This window comes from Colias croceus, chromosome 27 (genome assembly GCF_905220415.1).
Source record: "Colias croceus chromosome 27, ilColCroc2.1".
In the NCBI taxonomy this organism is placed as follows: Eukaryota; Metazoa; Arthropoda; class Insecta; order Lepidoptera; family Pieridae; genus Colias; species Colias croceus.
This window is the reverse complement of record NC_059563.1, coordinates 1,758,925-1,783,191: the sequence shown is the minus strand read 5'-3', so window position 1 is coordinate 1,783,191 and position 24,267 is coordinate 1,758,925. Positions and strand designations below refer to the sequence as shown.

Below are 24,267 nucleotides of genomic sequence, written 5' to 3'. Positions count from 1 at the left end.
CCCAATGTAATGCTAAGATATTCGTACAAGTTATTACATTCGTAACTCAATCACACATAATGGTTGAATGTATTTAGATAAAATTTTACATAATTATAATTTATAATATTATTAAAGTCTCGATACATAGCAAACCTTACCTCGTATAACTTATACATATTGTGACAAAAAACCCACAGCCAAACAAACTATATTATCTATGTTTAACAACTATCTAGTTTATTAATCTCATCTAAGTGAAATGTGTTCAATTTATTGTAACAATAATTTCACTACAGATATAAAAAACGTTTATACATACACATAAAAGAAAATTACAATTTTTTGAATACGCAATAATCAAAAACTAAAATATGATAGCCAGTTTCGTAACTTTCAGATAAGTTATATTTAGTTTATCTGTCAATTACGATCATTATGTATGAAACTAAATGTCAAAGAGTTTTTAATACTATTTAGGATATCAGCGACTTTATCAGCAAGTTGTGAAACTGGCTAACTTTAATATAATCACAATAATTACAATCACACATAACCTATGAGTATTTTCATAAAATCGTACGAAAATTTGCCAATTAGGACACGAAAAGCGCAAAGCAAATTTAAGCACTATCCAACATAGCTGGAATCGAACCCGCAACCGAGTAGTTGTGAAGATTGCATTTAACGGTGTTTTGTGACGAATTCACTGAAAAAAAATAAACACATTATTATTACAATAACATTATGAACGTGAAAAATAAAATAAAAAATTATAATTATACACGCGAAGGATGGATGTGTGGTATTCATTTAATCCATGACAGTAAGAAGTGATCTCTACCAGGCAACTAAGGTAAAAAAATGTGTGCGTGTACTAGTGTACACACGTAAGAAGTGAAACTTCTTTATGACCTTATTTTTTTTTAATAATTTACTATATGCAACTTTACAGAAATACGTCGAATCACGCGTGGTAGAGATAAGAAAAAAATGATGCGTAACGGAAAAATGTCACGCGTAACGAAAAAATGTTACACTAAATTTTTTTAAAATTTTAATTTCCCTAATTGCCATCAGATTCTGGTTTACCTATACCAGTCAACTACGGTAAAAAAACTGAAAATCAGTGGTACGAATGGTGTTATTTATCATTCGTCAACAGAAAAATATTTTATGCATTTATTGTGTAGTCTTATACTCTAGTGTTTTTATCTGTTAAAAAAAACGCATCAAAACCCGTTGCGTAGTTTTAAAGATTTAAGCATACAAAGGACACAGAGACAGAGAAATTTGTTGAAGTTATACTTCTTTTGGCGCGATGGAGAAAAATGATGAGAGTGAATTTTTACGATGCGCGCGCACACCGACACCTAAATTTAACAGCATGAAGTTAGTTCTAGGTGGTATGAAAATTGATAACTATGTTCAAGTTGTATATTCTAGTATTTTTTCCATACGCCAAAGAAGTATAACTTCTAACGCGTGTACATAAGTACACACACTCTTTTTTTATACTATGTACTAATATTAGAACTCACCCAATAACTTGAGCTAAATCTTTGGCATGACATATATATTTGTGTCCGAGACTCTCATCTTTGTCGTACGCGTGTAGAGATACTTTGGAGTCGTCGTTGTTTCTTGATTCCACTATGGATCTGTATAGCTGTAATAAATAAAAAATATGAATAAATATTTATTTATTTATCAATTTAATATACCACATCAAGTAAAATATTTACAATCATACAAAATGGATTAAAACGGTAGGTACATAAGGCGGTCTTATCGCTTACTAGCGATCTCTTCCAGACTGCCCAAGGTAAGAGATAAAGAAGAAAAGAAAATATAACGCAATAATTATAGTAAGTGAAGGGTTATAAATGTTTTTATAATACTTTATCATAATTTTTTTCTAACTTTTCCATTTATTTTAGCTATCTTTGTAAACTTTTAATAATCACAAAATCAGAATTAAATAAAATAAAATAATTTTTATGTATTTAATGTTTTTTTAAGCTATTGCATAGCTTCTATCGCGGGCCTTGAGCGCGGGGACCGAATCCAGAAATTCCGTAACGAAAAAAACCTCACGCTCCCCACGGGCACGGGCACGGAGGTGTGGCTTGACGGCATAGCATGCAATCAACTCAACTAATTAATAATAATTTAATAGTATTTTTTTTGTTTTTCATATATTTTTTGGTAAATGTTTCTCTCACTCAATACACATACACAACATCAAACATTTTTTTTCCATATTTTTTCTTACCTTTACCCCTACACAGAAGGGCACAACAACATCATCTTTCGCATGCAATATTAAAACGGGTAGATCTTTGGCCTTCGACAAATGTTCGTCTGATTTAAACGAATGCCTCTTGTTATTCACGAACGGTGACACGAATGTCGCTTCGAAGTATGGCAGCCAATTTACTAGCTGAAAAAATGAAAAAATAGAAAAATATACAGGGTGTCCCACTGTTGGTATACTAAGCTCAAAGTAGGTTATAGTTTTGCATACGCTGAGTGCGTAAAAAATACTTATAAAATTCCAGACACATTTTTTTTCAAATAGATGAATTCTTAAAACTCTATGTGTACACCCATAACAAGCAACCCGCCCAACTTTGTCACTAGCACGTGAGTTATCGTTTAAGATTATGTTTTCATAGACAAAATGCTCACATTAGAGAAGCGGTATATGCCGGCTGCGCGAAGCTAGAGAAGAAAAAATGGATTTTCAGGAAAAATTTTGCAAAAATTTTTTGACGGAATTTTGTTAAGTATTTTTTAAGTGATCAGTGTATGCAAGACTACAAGTCCCTTCGCGCTTAGTATACCAATAGTGGGACAACCTGTATATATGCAGGTACGCAAAATCGTAAAAAAATTTGTTAAATAAATATTAAGTACTAAAATGTGAAATAGACAAATTATGGAATAAATACTATAATTAAAAAAATGTGTGCGTGTACTAGTGTACACACGTAAGAAGTGAAACTTCTTTATGACTTCTTTATGACTATTTCTTATTTTTCAAAAAATAATTTACAATATGCAACTTTACAGAAATACGTCGAATCACGCGTGGTAGGGATAAGAACAAGATGGCGCGTAACGAAAAAATGTTACACTAATTTTTTTTCCAACCCCGATAAAGAAGTTTCACTTCAAAAATACTGTGTAGTAAGCACTGGGTGTAATGACTGGTGTAATGATACTTGATAGGTACTGTGCAAAAATCTACAAGAACAAATAAATTTTATAGTTTTTACCATTTTAAAGCTACATTATTTCTCACTAACTACATATTTTCTACATATAATAAATACTTAATATTTTACGATTTTAAACCGCCTTCAAAAAGGTTATTAATTCAACGGTATTTTTTGACTTTGTTGACCCAAAACTTTCGACAGGATGAACGGATTTTGATAATTATTTTTAAACCAAAAATTTGTTTTTTTTTCTGACGTTTTTAGTTGTAAATGTTTGAAAGCGGGTTTATTTTTTTTTAAATACTTATACTAATTATAATCTAATAAATACACATTAGAACGAGTTTCTAACAAACACCGGAGCTAGCGGGTGGTTCGCGACTTCGTCTGCCAAATTACTGAAAGGCGCTTCCAAAATCAGTCCTTGCGCTTGAGGTAACGGATTAGGACGATCAAGGACATTCCTAGATAGCTCTCCTAGGTTTCCTAGGAGATGCGACGATATTCCTGTACCTGAAAATTTACGTTTTTAATTAGTTTTTGTACTGCTGACGGTGCATTTACATCAAACGAAAGTAGAGCTAGAGCAAGAGCATTCGTGATCTTTTAATGTAAACGAAAACTCGTATTCAGTGTTGTTCAGTATTAGAACATTGCATAGAATCTTTTCGAACGCACTAAGAACAACGAAAGAATGCTCTACGCCTGTTTACACTAAAATAATTTGACATAGTGGGGTTAGAATGACCATTCGCTCGTTTGATGTAAATGCACCGTAAGAGTCAAGAGATTCGTTTGCTTCATACTAAAGATAATTTACCATTTATCTAAAGAAAATATTAACAGACTAGCGGTCCGCCCCGGCTTAGCCCGCGGTCCATATTTCGCAATAAAAGGTAGCCTATGTTCTTTCTCAGGGTCTAAAGATTGTCTGTGCCAAATTTCATCAAAATCGGTTGAGAGGTTTATGTGTGAAAACCATACATACATACATAATTTCAAACTTTTCCTCTTTATATTATTACTATAGATAGGTAATTAAGTATAGACAGAAGTAGATAAATCAGGGAGTATATTTAAAGGCAAATATCTAATCTAATACTAGCTGTGCCCCGCGGTTTTACCCGTATGGCTCCGCTCCTGTTGGTCTTATAGCGTGATGATTATAGCCTTCCGCTGATTAGCGCGTTCAAACAAACAAACAAACTCTTCAACATTATACATAATATTAAGTATAGATTATATGATATGGTATCACAAAATCTCTTAGCAACTTTACAAATATTGTAATAGTAGTAATTTATTACGATAACCGATAAGAGATTATTTAATAATTCTATCCACTTAATAATGTCATATATATAAAAAAGCGTGTGTGTCATGACTCATGCACACGTGTCAGAAGTGAAACTTCTTTGGCAAGATTAAAAGATACCAACATCGCCGCTATGCATGACGTGACGGTATTACCATGACGCGAGCTTGAAATTTTACTCTCAATGGGCCAAAAGTTTGACTTGAAAAAATCCTGAAAAAATAATGAAATAAAATAAAAAAATTACCCAAAGAATGTCCCCACACAAAAACAGCGGGTCTGTCTTGACCGTTGTCTATTGTATTGTTCAGCCAATCGTACACAATAAGTGAATCTTCGACGACGCCATTTTCACTGGGATTTATGTTTGTGGAATCACCGTAACCTGAAAAATAAGAAACGTATAATAAACTAGCTGTGCCCCGCGGTTTTACCCGCATTGCTCCGTTCCCGTTGGTCTTAGCGTGATGATATAATAATATAGTCTATAGCCTTCCTCGATAAATGGGCTATCTAACTCCGAAAGAATTCAAATCGGACCAGTAGTTCCCGAGATTAGCGCGTTCAAACAAACAAACAAACTCTTCAGCTTTATAATATTGTAGTATAGATACACTATGTACTGTGATGCACTAGGTTTAGTTTATAAAAATAGAACAATTGGCATTAAAAACAAACATTAAGAAAATAATGAGACGGTTTAAATTTAATCACATGGTAAGTTAAGCAACTTACTTAATTGATAACATAATAATTAAAATAAACATAAATTTCATTTATGTACTATTTGTTTATTATGTCAAAGATTTTTTATTTAACATAAACCTCATAGATTTTCTTAAAATAACCTCAAAAGGTCACAAAATCAAGAAGGTCATATAAATAACTTTCCAAGGTCAAACAATGTACAGCATACATAATAAATATAATTACCATATTAACTAATTAATTATCTTTATATACATTAATAATATTAATTATCTTTTTTGTGATATCAACAAAAAAAAACAATAATTCATATTGTACGAAAAATCACGAAAAACTCGCGTGTAGACAATAATATATCTTACCTCGATAATCGAATGCGATTGTATGAAAATCCATTTTTTGGAAGAATTTGTATAATTCGATTCGGTGAGACGCTGCGCGGGAGTTGGAATTGCCTGAAAAAAAACACAAAAATATAAAAAAAAATTATATAGAGTGTATACCTTTGAAAATGCTGTGATTTATTTTGTATTTTTTTTTTCAAGTAAAAGTAAGTTTTTACAAGTACATAATATTGAAATTTAAAATACAGAGCAATGCTTTTTCAATAATTTATCGAGCTATTCAATACATTGCAATCTGTAGGCATTTATTCTAATTACCTATACCAAATTAATTATAAAAAATGTTAATATATGGAATGTTTTTAACTATTAGCATATTTTTATACTATACTAATATTATAAATGCGAAAGTAACTCTGTCTGTCTGTCTGTCTGTCTGTTACTCAATCACGCCTAAACTACTGAACCAATTTGCATGAAATTTGGTATAGAGATATTTTGATACCCGAGAAAGGATATAGGCTACTTTTTATTGCGAAATATGTACCATGGGCGAAGCCGGGGTGAACCGCTAGTATTTTTATAAATTATACAAAAAAAAACATTTAATCGTATACAGTGTTGTGTACAAGTTACTTTTTATAATTTATAAAACTCAATTACATCTTAATACATATATATATATATATATTATATATATAAATCTCGTGTCACAATGTTTGTCCTCAATGGACTCCTAAAACACTTAACCGATTATAATAAAATTCGCACACCATGTGCAGTTCGATCCAACTTGAGAGATAGGATAGGTTTTATCCCGGAAATCCCTCGGGAACGGGAAATATGCGGGTTTTTCTTTGAAAACGCGGGCGAAGCCGGCGGGCGGAAAGCTAGTATATACATATGGGTCATTATACAAAAATGGGGTAACTCAATGTCACCAGCCAATTTATACAAAGTCTTATTATATTTTAATCAAATAACAATCTATTTTAAAACAATAAAGCGTCCTTTATTTGGTCACTCACTTTCACTTCTTTATTTAAAATACAAATTGATAAAAAAACAAAATTAATACTTAAATAATCAGTACTTTGGCATGTCACAACTCCGAAAACCAACAATCAAGTGACTATTTTATAAACATTATCATTGATTAGAGAAAACTTACTAATTCAGGACAATCTTTGATATACATAGTATTATATAGTATAACTTTCATAACGAAATGTTTAACATTTTATTTAAAAAATAAAAATAAACTTTGTCATCGTTTTTATTGGTCAGTCCGTTGTGTATTTTTTAAATTTAAAATTCTCGCTAAATATCACCAAGTCGAGGTCAAATCCCTGTCTAAATATTAATGTTGGTAATGAAGTTACTTGTGCATCCCATATTTTGATGGCCGTCATAACTGTACCAGCGCTAGGGTTGTGTTTGTCCTCTAAATTCGTGCTGTGCCAGTCAACATTTCAGTCCTATGGTGAGTCGTTATTTTATTGTTAAACTGATTTTTATTTTCATTCATACATGGTTAAGTATGATTTGTAAAAATATAGTTTGTTGATATAAGAAATAAGACAAAAAACATAATTTGTGATTATAATCTCATATTAAGTCCCTTTTTATCAATCCGCTGGCATCAGTCCTATGTCAGATATCGCGCCAGTGGACTGACGCGACCCCATAGTACTGATGATTCTATCGTTTTTGAGAACTTTTATCTTGATTGCTATTGGTATAAGCATTTCTATTTGATATTTAAGTTTAAAACATCATGCGCCACGCTAAAAGAAACTGAATTTGACTAGGGAAGAAACATTTAAAAAAGAGTAGCAAAGAAAAGAGCTATTGAAACAAACTACTAATAATCTTATTTAAAAGATCTTATTTTATTTTAATTATTGATTTTGATGCTTTCAGGGCATAGCTTGTTATATGTATTTATTAGATAAATACGTAAACGTATAATATTGTGAAGTAAAATTACCTCAAAATAACATATAAGTTAATTATTTTAATAACATTATAAAAATGTCAAAAGGCTCTTATGAAAACTCAGATGAGACTTTCATTCAAGCCTTTGGTTAAAAACCATGAACCATTTTATGAAAATTAGTACTTTTAACATAAATAATGTTAGATTTTTAGGGCTCCGTACCTCAAAAGGAAAAAACAGAACCATTATAGGATCACTTTGTTGTCCGTTTGTCTGTTAAGACGTTTTTTTGAAGCGCGTGGAGGTATCAATTTGAAATTTATATTGAATACTCAACATTAAGAACCCTTGGGGCTGTAAAAAAATTAAACTTATAACGCAACGCAATTAAAAGATACCTACATCCGTTAATACTGCAAATTTCCGCAAAATTAAATATTCGCAAGGGAATAAAAAAATACACAGGATGCTTGCCGTGTATACAGTCTTAAAATATGGTAAAAAGCAACGTCTTATAACGGAGATAAAGGAAAAATTGCTAAAAGTGTAAATTTTAAGTTACAAACATAATAAAAAATAGGTTTGTTAGGAGTCCAACTCGCACTTGGCCGTTTTTATTGTTTCTATTGTTTGTGAATTACTTGAAATATTAAGTAAAACTAAGTCAAAGTAGTAAATTAAGTAAGAGAGTAAGAATATTCACGTTGCGTTAAATGTCAGAAGGCTGTTTTGAAAATTGAGACATTGTTTTTCCCAGTATCACAATATATTGTCAATTAACATTTTTAAATGTAACTAAGTGATTTTAATACTTAAAAGACATGTGCCATTATTAAAACTGAGAGATTTGTAGTAATTTTCATTGAATTTCTTTAAGAATATTACAAAATTGTGTTTTTTATCAGTACTATGTTAGCCTTGTCAGTCCCCTGGAGGCCAAATCCAGAAAATTTAAAATATCTCACAATCTACTTAAAAAAGTGGCTGGCCCGATTTGGAACAATATATTCATTAGATTAGCTATCACATACACCCTAATTTGTAATAATCTGATATAAAAAATATAGTAAACAAAATATCCTTAAAAGTTACCCCATTTTTGTATAATCACCCATATACATATATTATACTAGAGGTCCGCCCCGGCTTCGCCCGTGGTACATATTTCGCAATAAAAGGTAGCCTATGTCCTTTCTCGGGTATCAAAATATCTCCATACCAAATTTCATGCATATTGGTTCAGTAGTTAAGGCGTGATTGAGTAACAGACAGACAGACAGAGTTACTTTCGCATTTATAATATTAGTATGGATTTTAATTACCATGGCAATAGAGTATGATAGGCCGTTTAGAATTACGAAGCTCGTCGTCTAAGCGCTTACTCAGCACCTCTTTATCGGAGTTGTCTTCGAAATTCCCTTTTAATTTCTCGTAACAACTCTTTGGTAGAATGTGCCAGATACCTGGAAAGGGGAATTTTAAATCATATATTAATTTATAAAAACTATACTAATAATATTATAAAGATGAAGAGTTTGTTTGTTTGTTTGAACGGGCTAATCTAAGGAAGTACTGGTCCGATTTGAAAAATCCTTTCGGTGTTAGATAGCCCATTCATCGAGGAAGGCTATAGGTATCATGAGCCACGCGAGTGAAACCGCGGAGCGCAGCTAGTAAAAAATATAATTAAAAAAAGAGTAAAAACCATGAAATTATTATATTCTCATTGTCATATGATATTTGTACAAAGTTTGAATTAAATCTGTCCGTTTAAAGTGAGTCATAATGACCCGCGGCTTCACCCACATTACTCCGCAACTATTCGTCTTAGCGCAGCGTGATGATACATAGCCTTATAGCCTTCCTCGATAAATGGACTATCTAACAGTGAAATAATTTTTCAAAACGGACATGTGATTCCTGAGGTTAGCGCGTTCATGCAAACAAATTACAACTTTATAATATTAGTATAGAATATAGATATATAAATGTTTAGCATAGGAACAGATAAATAATTACTATACATAAGTGACATAATATTATGAAATTAAAGACTTTTTAACGGATTTTAAACGCGATTTAATCATTACATTATTTTCCCGACGTTTCGAACACTTTACAGCGAGCGTGGTCACGGGGAGACTGATGATTAAATCGCGTTTAAAATCCGTTAAAAAGTCTTTAATTTCTAAATGTATAATACTCGCGTAAAATCAAACCCTAGAAAATACTATAATAATTATTATGATTCAAAAGATAGATTAGATATTGGAAATTTTTATAATTACGCGGACGTAAAATCTTTTTAAACTATATTAAAATTTTAAACACGTATTAAATTTTTTATATGTTGTGTGTTTATAAAAAACAGTTAAAATATAAATGAAAGGTTAATAAGTTAATAACTTATAAAAGATATTTTCATCATCACACAAAGAAAAAAAAATTCCATGGTTAATAAAAATGAGACCCGTTTCGCGTTGTCACGGGATCACGTGTGAACGGCTGAACCGATTTCGATAATTCTTTTTTTATTATATTCCTTGAAGTACGAGGATGGTTCTTATGTAGAGAAAACGTAAATATGTACCACGGGCGAAGCCGGGGAAGACCGCTAGTAGTTTATAGTTTTCCATCTAATTCTGTATTAAGAATAACAAGGTCTACTGGCCTACTAACCCGATAAGTACCTCCTAGGTAAACTAGTTTTTTTTAAACACATCATTAACATAGACCTTCGCACGAATCTTCATGCATACGTAAATTAAACTGTATGTTTGTAAATTTTAGCTCTATATTTAATTATTATGACCAAAAAAATTATATTTTTATTATTTCTGGGACTGTAATTTTAGGCTGGCTTTTCTGTATATGAGGGGCTTTTTTCTAGGCAGATGGCTAATTATATTCTTTAAAACTTAAACCGAGAATTGTTCGTTTAACGGTGAATTTACATCAAACGAACATAGAGCTAGATCAAGAGCATTCTTTCGTGATTTTTCAGTGTAAACAAAAACTCGTATTCAGTGTTGTTCAGTATTAGAACATTGCATAGAATCTTTTCGAACGCACTAAGAACAACGAAAGAATGCTCTTATTATTACGAATGCTCTTATAAGAACAGGGCCGGACCGCGCGTTGCCAACTGCTAAGTCGTTGGTTAAATGCTCTAAGGCTAAGTCGGATGACAATCTAGTGCTAATTTCTCCGCTACTTTTTAAGTTATATTTTTGTAAATAAAGTCATGAATATATGTATATATCTATACACTAGTATAGATACTAATCTATACTTATTACTTAATATTATAAAGCTGAAGAGTTTGTATGTTTGTTTGAACGTGTTAATCTCAGGAACTGGTCTGGTACTGGTCCGATTTAAAAAGAATATTTCGGTTTTAGATAGCCCATTTATAGAGGAAGGCTATTATATCATCAGGCTAAGACCAACAGGATCTGAGCCACGTGGGTGAAATCGCGGGGCGCAGCTAGTTATTATTATGTATACCTATTTATCTAGCTTTATAAGAAATTGCTGAATTTTAATCAAACGTTAGCTTAAATTAATAAAATTAAACAACTTTAAGTGCAGTCTAATTTCCGAGTATTTTCAGTCTGGATTTTTTCTTGTACAAATATTTGCACCATTTTTTAAACATTCTATCTAAAAGTTTCTGAAAATTAATTAACTTTGCAATAAAAATGGATAAAAGTAAGATTTGTGACCCATCAACAAGAAAAATACTCTTAAGTTTACATTTTGACAAAAGCTGGAGTTACAAGAAAATTGCAAATCATTTAGTGTTCGATAAAAAGATATTCAATGTTATAGTCTATTTCAAAAAGCATGGTACTTCTGATCAAGTGTCTAGAAAAGCTCGACCATGAAAAATCACTGCTCACGAGGATAGGCAAATGATTCTTTTGGCAAAGATGGATCCATTTAAAAGCTCAAATTCTATTATAAAATTAGATTTTTCCGAAGATGAACCACGCCATTGTGTCGATGAGATCGATTTGCAGGTGGTAATGTCGAGGCGAAATTGTTTGTGAAAGTGGCCAGGAAAGTACAGCTTCTTATTCGGCAGTACAGGAAATGACGATATGCATTTACTAAGAAATATTGCTTGTGGACAGTCCGCCAGTGAAAAAGTTTTATTTTGGGACGAAACAAATTAATTTAATCAATTCTGATGGCAAAGGATACGCGCGTCGTCCAGTTAACCATACCTTAGATAATAAATAAATAGTTAAGCATTGCAGAGGAAACATTATAGTATGGGGTTGTTTTGAGATTGTTATAATCTTTATAGACAATAACGGCTTTACAACGTCGTGGCTTAGACTGTATGAGATTGTCACACGTTTGCAAAAACATATTTCCTAATAGAATTGGCGTGGCTTAGACTGTATGAGATTGTCACACGTTTGCAAAAACATATTTCCTAATAGAATTGGAACCTTTAAATGGATCCATCTTTGCAAGAAGAAGAATTTGCCTATCCTCGCGAGCAGTAGTTTTTCATGGTCGAGCTTTTCTAGGCACTTACTCAGAAGTACCATGCTCTTTGAAATAAACTATAGCATCGAATATCTTTTTATCGAACACTCTAAATGATTTGCAATTTTCGTGTAACTCCAGTTTTTGTCAAAATGTAAACTTAAAATTATTTTTCTTGTTGATGGGTCACAAATCTTACTTTTATCCATTTTGGTGCAAAGTTAATTAATTTTCAGAAACTTTTAGATAGAATGTTTAAAAAATGGTGCAAATATTTGTAGAAGAAAAAAATATTAACGACATTTTAATAGGTTTTGACTTTAGAACACTCGAACCATACTGTTTCTAATTTGTTGTCCCGACTGAAAATACTCGGAAATCAGACTGCACTTAAAGTTGTTTAATTTTATTAATTTAAGCTAATGTTTGATTAAAATTAAGCAATTTCTTATAAAACTACATAAACGGGTGTTCTATTACCTACATAATATGAAATAGTGCTTTATCTCTAAAACGTTAATACACAAATGTTAAATAAACTTGATGACTACTTCATTGTGTTACTGATTCTAATTAAACGTCCACCACTGTGTATAAAATAACCAAATAGTTTCAATAAATGAGATTTATTTTCTAAAAAAAGTTGAAAATCAACATGCAAACATCCTTTTACATGTAAGCAAAAGTTATTGAAGTAGGTATGTGATTTTCATCATTTTTTTTTTCGAAAACCGACTACAGATTTTTTTTTAAATTATCGTACATTGTTTTTATCGGGGTAAGGGGGCCCTTTTAACCTCGGGGCCCTGGGCTGCAGCCCATAAAGCCCATGGGTAGATCCGGCCCTGTATAAGAACGCTCATTCTAAGAATGCGCTTAGAAAGAGAATTCGCTCGTTCGATGTAAATGCACCGTAATATATTATTTGCTTTTCAAACCACGTCGTAATTGATGACGCAAAAAAATAACATCACGTCATAAATATTCATCGATAGAAATTTGGTCAGTGTGGAATAAATTTCGAGTAACAGACGGACAATCATTTAAAATTTTAAATTAGCAATTGTTATAAATACGATCTATCTTCGAAATTCTATATCTTAAATAAATAAATCGAAAACGTATAATATAATATACAAAAAATTGATAGACGGAATGGCTCAAATGATCAAGAATAATTTAGGAAAAAAGATAGATTAATAAGATACTTAGTTATAACACGGAAATCTGCAATTTCCGTAGCTTTTTTATCCGTATATTTATTGCTTGTTATACCAATTAGTTTACATCAATTTTAATCTTTATAATTAGCCTATTGTTCTTCACAACGTTACTACAAGAAACTAGCTGCGCTCCGCGGTTTCACCCGCGTGGCTCCGCTCCTGTTGGTCTTAGCGAGATGATATATAGCCTATAGCCTTCCTCGATAGGCTATCTAACACCGAACGAATTTTCCAAATCGGATCAGTAGTTCCCGAGATTAGCGCGCTCAAACAAACTCTTCAGCTTTATAATTGACGACGACGCGGTTGGCGCAGTGGTAAAAGTAACTGCCTACTGAGCCGACGGTCCCGGGTTCGATCCCCGGTCAGGGCAAATATTTGTGTGATGAACTCAATTATTTGTTCTTGGGTCTGGGTGTTATTATCTATATACTAGCTGTACCCGCGACTTCGTCCGCGTGGAATAGCGACTGCATAGTATTTACTACTTTACATACAATTATTTAGTAAACACGTACTACATAAACAATTCAAAGAATTGTTCATAGAATTTATTACTATTCTAAGCTAAAAAACTTACTTACTTTCCGGAAATCCGGGGCATTCTCCGGGGATATCCGGAAAATACCTGTAAAATATCTGGAAAATCCCCCGGAAAATGTGTGAAAATGTCCGGGAAATACCCGGAAAATGTCCGGAAAATGCGTGAAAATGTTCGGGAAAAGCGTGGAAAATGCCTGAAAAATCTCCGGAAAATGCCAGGGAAATGTCTGGAAAATATCCGGAAAAGCGTGGAAAATGCCCGGAAAATCCACGGAAAATGCCTGAGACTTGCCCGGAAAATTCCCGGAAAATATTCAAAAAATGCGTGAAAATGTCCGGAAAAAGCGTGGAAAATGCCTGGAAAATGTCAGGGAAATGTGTGGAAAATGCCTGGGAAATGAGAAATATATGGAAAATATCCGGAAAATGCATGAAAATGTTCGGAAAATATCCGGAAATGCGTGGAAATTCTCCGGATAATATCTGGGAGATGCCCGGAAAATGCGTGAAAATGTCCGGAAAAGGCGTGGAAAATGCCTGGAAAATCCCCGGAAAAATGTCAGGGCAATGTCCAGAAAATGCTTGGAAAATGCTTGGGAAATGCCTGGAAAATACCTGGGAAATATCTGGAAAATATCCGGAAATTGCGTGAAAATGACTGGAAAATTCCCGGAAAATTATTGGGAAATACCCAGAAAATTCCCGGGAAATATCCGGAAAATGCGTGAAAATGTCCGGAAAAAAACGTGGAAAATGTCTCGATAATCCCCGGAAAATGTCAGGGAAATGTCCGAGAAATGCCTGGAAAATATCCGGAAAATGCGTGAAAATGTCCGGGAAAAGCGTGAAAATGTCCGGGAAAAGCGTGGAAAATGCCTTGAAAATCCCCGGAAAATGCCTGGGGCATACCCAGAAATTTCCGGAAAATATCCGGAAAAAGCGTGGAAAATGCCTGGATAATCCCCGGAAAATGTCAGGGAAATGTCCGGAAAATTAATAATACCTGCGGTTCAGGATCAATTTAATAATACCTGCTAATTTTTTTTTACATATTTTCAATGTATAAAATCGTAACATAATTTCCTTTATGTATTGTTCTATTAACACATAGATATCTTCCCAAGGTACTAAATTTTAATAAAAAAGTTGTTTTTGTTATTTATATCCAAAAAGGAGCTTTTTTAATAGACAGAAATAAACATTAAATTTTTATAAGTTTTATGGACGCTGAATGTAATGCAAATGGGCAAATATTAAAAGTAAAATTAGGTATTTAAAATAAATAAATGAAACAACTACCTATGTACCAATTACAGAAAAACTTCTTTTTCGGTTGAAAATTGCTGGATCATGAGTATAATTCTTTATCTCTTACCTTGGGCAGTCTGGAAGAGATCGCTAGTAAGCGATAAGACCGCCTTATGTTATAATACATACCGTGTTAATCCATTTGGTATGATTGTAAATATTTTACTTGGTGTGGTACGTATATTAAATTGATAAATAATATGTACTCTGATCCCAGTACGATCTGTACCGCGATAATAAAACAATCAGATAACAGTACCTAAAGCACGAATAAAAATCATACTTGTAAAGTAGTTGTGAGTGCAATATTTACGTTTCAAAATAACATTTTTTTATGGTACTAAAACGTAGGTAGATTCTCACGCACGCACGCTGATACGTGGTTGGCTGCCCCTTCTCTCATTCCCGAAAAATATCCTATAAAATTACCCAAGATTCTTCCAATGATTGTACCATACGTTGGACATAAACTTTAGTCAACAATTGACCACGCGCAAGGATACTAATTTCTACTACATCCTCACGCAAATCGTCAATTTTTATGAACATTGAATCTGTAAATAAAAAAAATCAAAAGATAACTTTACCTAATTTTATTAAAAAGCCACTAACAAATAAAATTCTATCAAGAACTAAAGTGACCTTTGGGCGTTTAATAGTCTTGTAAAAGTTATACTTACATAAAAATAAAATTTCATCATTTTCTTATTTTGTCATAACTTCTATTCTAATTAAAAACATGAGTCTAACTATATAATTATAAAGAATAAATATAAAAGCTACAAATTACCTTTTGTGGGAACGCAAGAAGGATTTTTAAAAATGTCACCAATGAACACAATCTACTATTACCAATATTAACTGTTAATGGTGTCTTGTTTGACATCAAATAATAAACATCTACCCTCACTTGTAAAATTTTATTTATTCACATAAAATATAAGCACCTGAAGTGGACTCTGGGAAGACATGGGTTAAAAAGTTAAATAAATAAGTACAAATGAAAAACCCCACCAACATCATAATATTTAATTTTAAATTATAAATTTGCAAGAAGCGTTAAATATGTAAATTGATTTGATTTTAATGAAGTCTCATAGATGGCGCTGTTTCAAATTTGTCTTTAAAGTAAGATTCATTAAACTGTTTCTCTGCTAAAATTACGTAAATGACGTAGTTTTTATAGTGTAAAGCTAGATAATAGCGTGGCTTACCCAAAAACAACATTTAAACATGAGTCTTTAGATTGTACGCTGTGTAATACACGGAATACGTAAGAAAAATAAAGGTTCACAGCTCCTCCCCCGGAGGTGATAGCATGATAATATGTATATAAAAGCCTCACCTGACCTGTTAGTAATATTCATGCAAAATTTGAAGTCAATCTATGCAGTACTTTTCGAGATTAGCTCGGACAAATATACAGACAAACAGACAAACAGACAAACCGACAAACAGACAAACAGACAAAAATTCTAAAAACTATGTTTTTGGCTTCTATATCGATTATACATCATGGATTATGTATTCTTTTAAAAAAATATTCAATGTACAGTTTTGACTTTCCAACGATTTTATTATATGTATAGATGTATTTATTAAATATTATATTTATCGTCGCCTAGTACCCACAACACAAGCCTTAATTGAGCTTACTGTGGGACTAGGTCGATTTGTGTAATAATGTCCTATAATATTTATTTATTTATTTATTTATAATATTAGTATAGATAATCACTGTTTTATAACTGCACATAACTACAAAGGTCCTTGCCTCGTACTTATAAAAATCATTTGACATTGAATTAAGCCTTTATATTATCTGTCTCTTTCACATTCAAGTTTTTTAAGTTAAGTGTGAAAGAAACAAAATTCAATAATTATTTAAAAGTCATAATAACATTCAAAGTCAAACTTTAACATTTATTTATTCAACTGAACTTTTTCAAGGGCTTTTGAAGAATTATAATCGAAATTAATAAATTATTGAAATATACAACACCACATATTCATTGATATTAATTTAGGTTGCCTGGAAGATATGGCTTAGTAGCTATAAGGCCATATATTCTCTATAATAAAATATGTTTTTAATTTTTAAATTTTAACTTCTTTAGGCGCGTTGAGTAAAATTTCAAGGTCGCCTAGCAATACCGTCACGTCATGGAGTAAGGCGACGACTTTGGTATCTTTGAATCTTGCCAAACAAGTTTCACTTCTGACACGTGCTCGGCACACACACTCTTTTTATTATTGTAATGGTGTACAATAAAAAGCATTATAATTCAATAACTCATACTACACTTACCCAATTTAATTGGACACTTATCGACCTTTGACTGGTATTCAATAGTAATATTTCTTCCACCTTCTATACCACTAGAAGTTGGGTCCTCATAGTCTATGTGGAATGGCCATTGGACTGAAAAATAACATAATTATTGAGCATGTAGAAAAACGAAAGTTTGAACAAAATAAGTTGCAATATCGTTTACTTGCAATAGCATTGTTATATCTTCTTATATATAAAAATGAATCGCAAAATGTGTTGGTAAGCGCATAACTCGAGAACGGCTGAACCGATTTCGATAATTCTTTTTTATTATATTTCTTGAATACGAGGATGGATCTTATGTAGAGAAAACGTAAACATGTACCAAGAAGCCGGGGCGGATCGCTAGTTGCATATATATTTAATACTAGCTTTTGCCCGCGACTTCGTCCGCGTGGAATAGTGACTTCCGGCAGAAAAGTATAGATAGCTGTGCCCGCGACTACGTCAGCGTGTAACTCCTTTTTAAAATGTATTGGTAATATTATTTACATCAGGTTCACATGAGGCTTAAGGACCTATAGAATCAAAATACTTTAGCGCAAAGCTTCCGGGTAAACTATATTGAAAGTTGACCCGTCCGGCACGTGAACATAAAGATTTCTAGAACTGCTAACACGGGAAAGAGCAACGTATAACTGACCACGCGAGAAACAACTGACACCGAGATCTACTCCGGCAACATGAAAAGTCTGCCCTTGAGCCTTATTTATTGTCATTGCATAACACACCGATACTGGGAATTGCGTCCTTTTAAATTGGAATGGAAAATTATTTGGTATTAAGGGTATTCTGGGGATAAAGACGGTTTCTCCTGCACCGCAACCTGTTAAAATTTGAGCCTCGATTATATTTTGTTGCAACTGGGTTACTTTTAGTCGAGTTCCATTGCAAAGTTGTGGTGGTCTTAAATTTCGGAGTAGAATAATCGGAATGCCAATTTTTAAACAAATTTCGTGAGAAGGAAGTCCGGGCATATTTAAAGAATTTAAAAATTCTATCGGGTAATTAGTTGCTTCTTGTTCATCGACCATTCTATTTATTGATCTATAAACTTTGCTTTCCCCCTGTATATTCGACAGTATTTTGTTATTAATCTCAGATGCCTGGTCATTGCGAGGAGTTAAAATAGATCTTTCGCATAGCCAGGAATTGTCCCTATTTAATATATTTGTTACGTCACCGTAAACCGGCGATATAAGATGTGGTTGAGATTGCACTATACAACATAATTCAGGCGTCAGAATAAGTTTTCCTTGGTGTAGTTGTGGATAGGTACCTTCACCAATCTTTAATAATGAATCAGAAAATTGACTATCATCCGGGTTATCTCCAGTTCTCACTCGCATGTTTATAGTCAAATGCACCGATTGTATATCACGCCACAAATAAGAGCTTTTCAGGCAAGCCCTAACCTCATCAGCTCGGGTTCCCCGTGGTATTACCGGTAAGGTTTGTCGGAAATCACCACAAAATAAAACCGTGATACCGCCCATTGGTCGATCATTTTGTCTTATATCCCTTAAAGTTCTATCTACCGCTTCTACTGCTTTTCGATGGGCCATCGTACATTCATCCCATATGATTAAATTACACTCGCGTAATACCTTTGCTTTGTCGCTATTTCTTGAAATACTACAGGTTGGACTTTCCGTGCGATCTAAATCAATTGGTATTTTGAACATAGTGTGAGCCGTTTTACCTCCTGGTAGCAATGTTGCAGCTATCCCAGATGAAGCTACGGCAAGAGCTATTTTACGCTGATTTCGAACATAAGCCAATATTAATTTAGTCAAAAAGGTTTTCCCAGTTCCTCCAGGTGCATCTAAAAACCATATTGTTCCCAAATTATTTTGAACACTTCCGCACACACGGTCATAAACTGAACGTTGTTCTGCAGTCATCATTGGGACACCGTTTTCTAATGTTGTCAGCAGTTCCATTAAGTTGTAACCAATCTCTGCGGAATATTCCCTATTAGTTACCTCTCCGACTGAGGTTGGTGTTGGCAAACCATATTCACATAGTGATTTACCGCCAACTGCTGTTAACTCATCCTGAAGAGCTAATAAGCACTGATTTATGGCAAGATCACGGAAATTATCATTAGTTGTGCCTTCATCATTGTTAGATATATTTCTAAGAAAGTCTTCTGAAAATTTGTCTTTATATTTTTCCCATAATTGTACAGCATCTGACAAATTACAAAATGTAAGTAATGTTACAAATAAATGACGTAACCGTCTTGGATTATCACTAACACAGGATTCTGCTAAAGCGTCATCCCAATGCTGATCATTTTCAAGCAAATGACGCGCTTGGCAAGCTGCATGATAACTGGGATAATCCCTAATAAATAAAATAAAATAAAATAAAATAACTCGAAAAATTAACTTTCACCTTTGTATCTCGACCATAGCAACGTTTTATTTTACAACCTTTATCTACAACTTGATCATTTGGAATTTATTATCTCTATTGTTCGAACAAAAATAAGTTGCCGACTTTAAGAACTTGAACTTTTTTGTGTACTTTTTATGTAAAACAATCGATGTACAGCTGCTAATGAGCCTTAATAAAATAAAATAAAATAAACTTGCCGACAATGTAAGTACACTATTGTTTCTTAGAAAACATTTTAGGACTATACCATAATAAATTTATGACTCACGTAAACACGTGTTTGCATTATCTGATGACGAAATTATTTTTATTTTAATTGCCATGGCTAAGTGCACGTTCTGATGAGTCTTTTTCCCAGACAGATGAAAAGAACTCTGCGAACATATTACTTATTTTCAATATCTGTATGTGCTGAACGATTACCCAGAGTAAGCGTGGGAACGGACGAAGCGCGTTTTTTGTCTTTAATGTAAGACCAAAAAAGTTTTGTAGATTGGGGTAGCAACGCAACTTATATCGGTCAGTTTCCTAGCGGTCCGCCCCGGCTTCGCCCGTGGTACATATTTACGTTTTCTCTACATAAAAACCATCCTCGTACTTCAAGGAATATAATAGAAAAGAATTATCGAAATCGGTTCAGCCGTTCACACGTGATGCCATGACAACGCGAAACGGGTGCAGACCCGCCGCCTTTTTATAGCTCCCGCCGCGAAGCGCGTCGAACGCGGCAACTGATACACAAAAATAATCCTTATGGCTGCATGATTCTGTATTCACGCGCGATGACTTATAGCGTATTTCATGTATAACTTTGGTGTTTCTACACCGATTTACATGATTCTTTTACTATAACCTGCCCAGGAGTATGAAGAATAATTGTGCCAAATTTGGTTAAAATCCGTCGTGTAGTTTTTGTTTCTATAACGAATATACAGACAGACAGACAGACAGACAGACAGACAGACAGACAAAAATTTTACTGATTGCATTTTTGGCATCAGTAGCGATCCCTTATCACCCCTTCATAGTTTTTTTTTAAATATATTTCATGTACAGAATTGGCCTCTCTACAGATTTATTATAAGTATAGATAATGCATTTTTAGGTCACAAAATTAGATATTACTGAATTAAAGAAGTCAGACACTCTTAATACATACTTATAAATACGAGTTCTAAAAGTTAAAAAAATGTATTAGTTGTATAAGCAATTTTAATCAACTGTTGTATGTTCTAGTAAATCAATAGAAACAGATTAAATGTTACAACATAGGTAGTCAACAAAAATATCATTAAACACAAATAAATTGATTAAAAAAATTAGTTGATTAATTTGAAAAATCAATAAAAATATTATAATACGTACTTACCGAAATTCGCAAATATCAAACTACGCTGGAATGTCTTAGAGTACTTGAATATCAAAGGCACGACGGCTACATGGAATACAAATAGCCCGGCTGTTATTGAGGCACCAAATATGAACACCCTGTAACAAAAAGTTTTTGAAAAGCCTGACAGAAAAAAGAAACAAAAAATATATATATAACTACGATCCCGCCCGTGGCTTCGCTCGCGCAGTCATAGAAATTCCCGCATAATTAGTTCCCGTTCCCGTGGGATTAGTGGGTGTAGCCTATGTCCATACTCGGGTATCAAAATATCTCCTTACCAAATTTCATAAAAATTGGTTCAGTAGTTGTAGTCACAGTAGTAGGCGTGATTCAGTAACAGACAGACAGACAGAGTTACTTTCGCATTTATAATATTAAGTATGGATTACTCAGTATGTATAGATATTGTATCTGCCAAAATACTTTAAAATGGTGTACAAGTTTTTAATTTTACTGGGTATAACTAATTAGTTTATTACAAATTAATCATAAGAATAATTTTTTGTTATAACAAGTGATAACTGCGTTAAAAACAACCGACTTCAAACTTGCACTTGCAAAATTTACAAATACCTACAGACAAAAATGCTCATAAAATAAAAACTACTGGGCCTATCCGAATAAAATTTTTATGGGACCAATTCGACACCATCCCGCATCGAACAAAAAAAGAATCATGTAAATCGGTTCAGAAACCTCGGAGTAATCGGTGTACATACATAAAAAAAAAAAAATATACCTGCCGAATTGATAACCTCCTCCTTTTTTTTGAAGTCGGTTAAAAATGATTATCCATCACCAACACAAAATATAGTAGGTAATGTCTAACTTACTTTAGCTTAAACATATTTTTAGTGTTATTAATATACCTACTATGGAGGAAGGAAAGTGGTTTCAAGGAAACAAGGAATATATTATACTTATTATAGTAAAATTTAAATGTTGTTGTCCATGGGAGATATAGTACACATCTAAATAATAATAATTATGTAGTAATTAATAATATCAATTTTTTTTATTTTTTACCAAATTGATAACCTCCTCCTTTTTTTGAAGTCGGTTAAAAATTAAAAATAGTTTAATATAAAAATGGTTTCTTTCATAATATTACTCTATGTCTACCTCTAATATACAAGTAAGTACATATATGTACATGTTTGGTGAATGGTGATTCAGAGCAGTTACAAAACATGTAATCATCTAAGTAATAAAATCTTACATAAGACAAGACTTAAGCCACTATATTATGTATGAGTACTATTACATACCTAAATCCTAGCTAATATGTTTATAAAAATGTATCATTGAACATTTAGTTTTCCTTAATAATTATTAAAATTATGGTTAAATTTTTTAAAGCAAGTGTTATAGATAAAAATAAGCTGCATTATCAGTACGAATTTGGTTAGTACAGAATTATTTTAATAGAAAAATTACTTACGCAGTAGTGTACAAAGGCACACACAGTAGTAATCCTTGCATGATGCTTTATTTAGATACAAATTGAAATTAATCACACACAAAACTATGATGAGAATACAAAGAATAATTATTTTTTTATACTAATACTACACGGTGAGTCAAACTGTAAATGAAAGACTATTTTGTAATTATATTTATTACAAAAGTAATAAAATGTGCGGTGCGCTCAAACTAACATTTTTCCATACAGATTTTCTATTGGTTACGTCTCAAAAATTCTTGAACGAGTGAGCACTTTCAATAATCTGTACACGTATTCAGGAAAAAATTTAAAAACCTTGATAATTAATTTAAATGCTGTAAATTTAATAAACCCGTTATTCCACCACTATCCTCACTTTTCGCTGAAGGCAATTTGAATTGAATTATTGAATTTTGAAGTTTAAACGTCATTTTGCATGTGTCATTGTCATTGTCAATGAATGACGTCAACTACAGATAAGGCTAGATAATTATAATTGAGTTATTGGTACTAAAGAAATACACTGAATATGAATATAAATCGCTTAGATTACAAAATAAAGTACAGATGGAGCATGACAACCGCCCGTCGCCCTTGTCAAAGAAAATACGAAATCAAAAGCAAATACGTCGCTGCACCAGTGCTATACATATAGCGCATATAGTGTCATGCAATACGTCAAAAAGGGTTTGCAATTTTAGTAAAAAAATGCTGTCTTGTGATAATAAAACGCTGTAAAATTTGTTCCCGAAAACAAAAAAAAAAAGATGAAACATCGTTTCACAGGTTTTCTGTAGATTATTTGGCTGATTTATTTCTTTATACGAATAATAATTTTACAGATATGAAGGAATACAAAACTTCAACGTATGTTGCCAGTATTTTGAAAATGAATTTGCCATTTTTATTGGTAAAACGGTGAATTGGTTATAAGATCTTCAGGGTAATGCTGTTGGATTTTTCGATCGTGAATGTGATTATTTTTATAGTGCACGAAAGGTTCATGATCATTATTAGATTATTTTAATAAGCATAATACATTATTTTGTTACTTTTATAACGCTTAAAAACGTCATAGTCGTTTTCGCTAGCGATTTAATTTATGTGAACTCCATGATGAAAATAAAATTTCCCGTATTCTCGGCTAAAAACTACCGCTATTCGCATTCATATATTTTGAAAAATAAAAAATAATATAATTATTATAGTTAATATTGAAACTCTTTTTATGTGATTTATTTAATTAAAAATTGAATATAATTATTTTGTCCATATAGTATAACTTTAGTAGGCAGGTACTTTATATAATAAAAGAATTTTTACAATATTATAAAAAAAATATCATAAACCCGAAATTATATTAAAATAAAAATTAAAACTTGACTGCTAATTTATGTATATAGCCTACGTCACTACCGCCACTAACATAATAATTCAGATGATTGCAATGAAACCTTACATCTCAAAATCGGTCCAACGGTTTATACTGCAGGGCGTGTCAAAGAAATATTATACATACATACATAAACTCGAAAAACATAACCCTCTTTTTTCCGTAGTCGGGGAAAAATTTGGGAAATTTTTCAATATCCGGTAACATTACACGCACACA

At 32.5% G+C, this 24,267-nt stretch overlaps 1 protein-coding gene across 4 annotated transcripts; it reads right to left on the bottom strand.

Annotated features, from left to right (window-relative positions):
• Positions 1 to 550: 550 nt before the first annotated feature.
• Positions 551 to 23,067, bottom strand: LOC123703896 (lysophosphatidylserine lipase ABHD12-like). Of its 4 annotated transcripts, none has more exons than XM_045652086.1 (11): positions 22,870 to 23,065; positions 22,653 to 22,796; positions 21,188 to 21,306; positions 17,392 to 17,505; positions 8,832 to 8,972; positions 5,589 to 5,681; positions 4,766 to 4,903; positions 3,556 to 3,716; positions 2,255 to 2,422; positions 1,521 to 1,648; positions 551 to 688 (listed from the first exon to the last, which is right to left on the bottom strand). In XM_045652086.1, the coding sequence occupies exons 2-11, from the start codon at positions 22,691 to 22,693 to the stop codon at positions 664 to 666; spliced, it is 1,128 nt and encodes a 375-aa protein (XP_045508042.1). In that variant the 5' UTR covers positions 22,694 to 22,796; positions 22,870 to 23,065; the 3' UTR covers positions 551 to 663. The 4 variants fall into 4 exon arrangements, with proteins under 4 accessions (XP_045508042.1, XP_045508043.1, XP_045508046.1 ...); XM_045652087.1 differs by having other exon boundaries at positions 22,971 to 23,035; XM_045652090.1 differs by having other exon boundaries at positions 3,562 to 3,716; positions 22,653 to 23,067.
• Between the last annotated feature and the right edge of the window lie 1,200 nt (positions 23,068 to 24,267).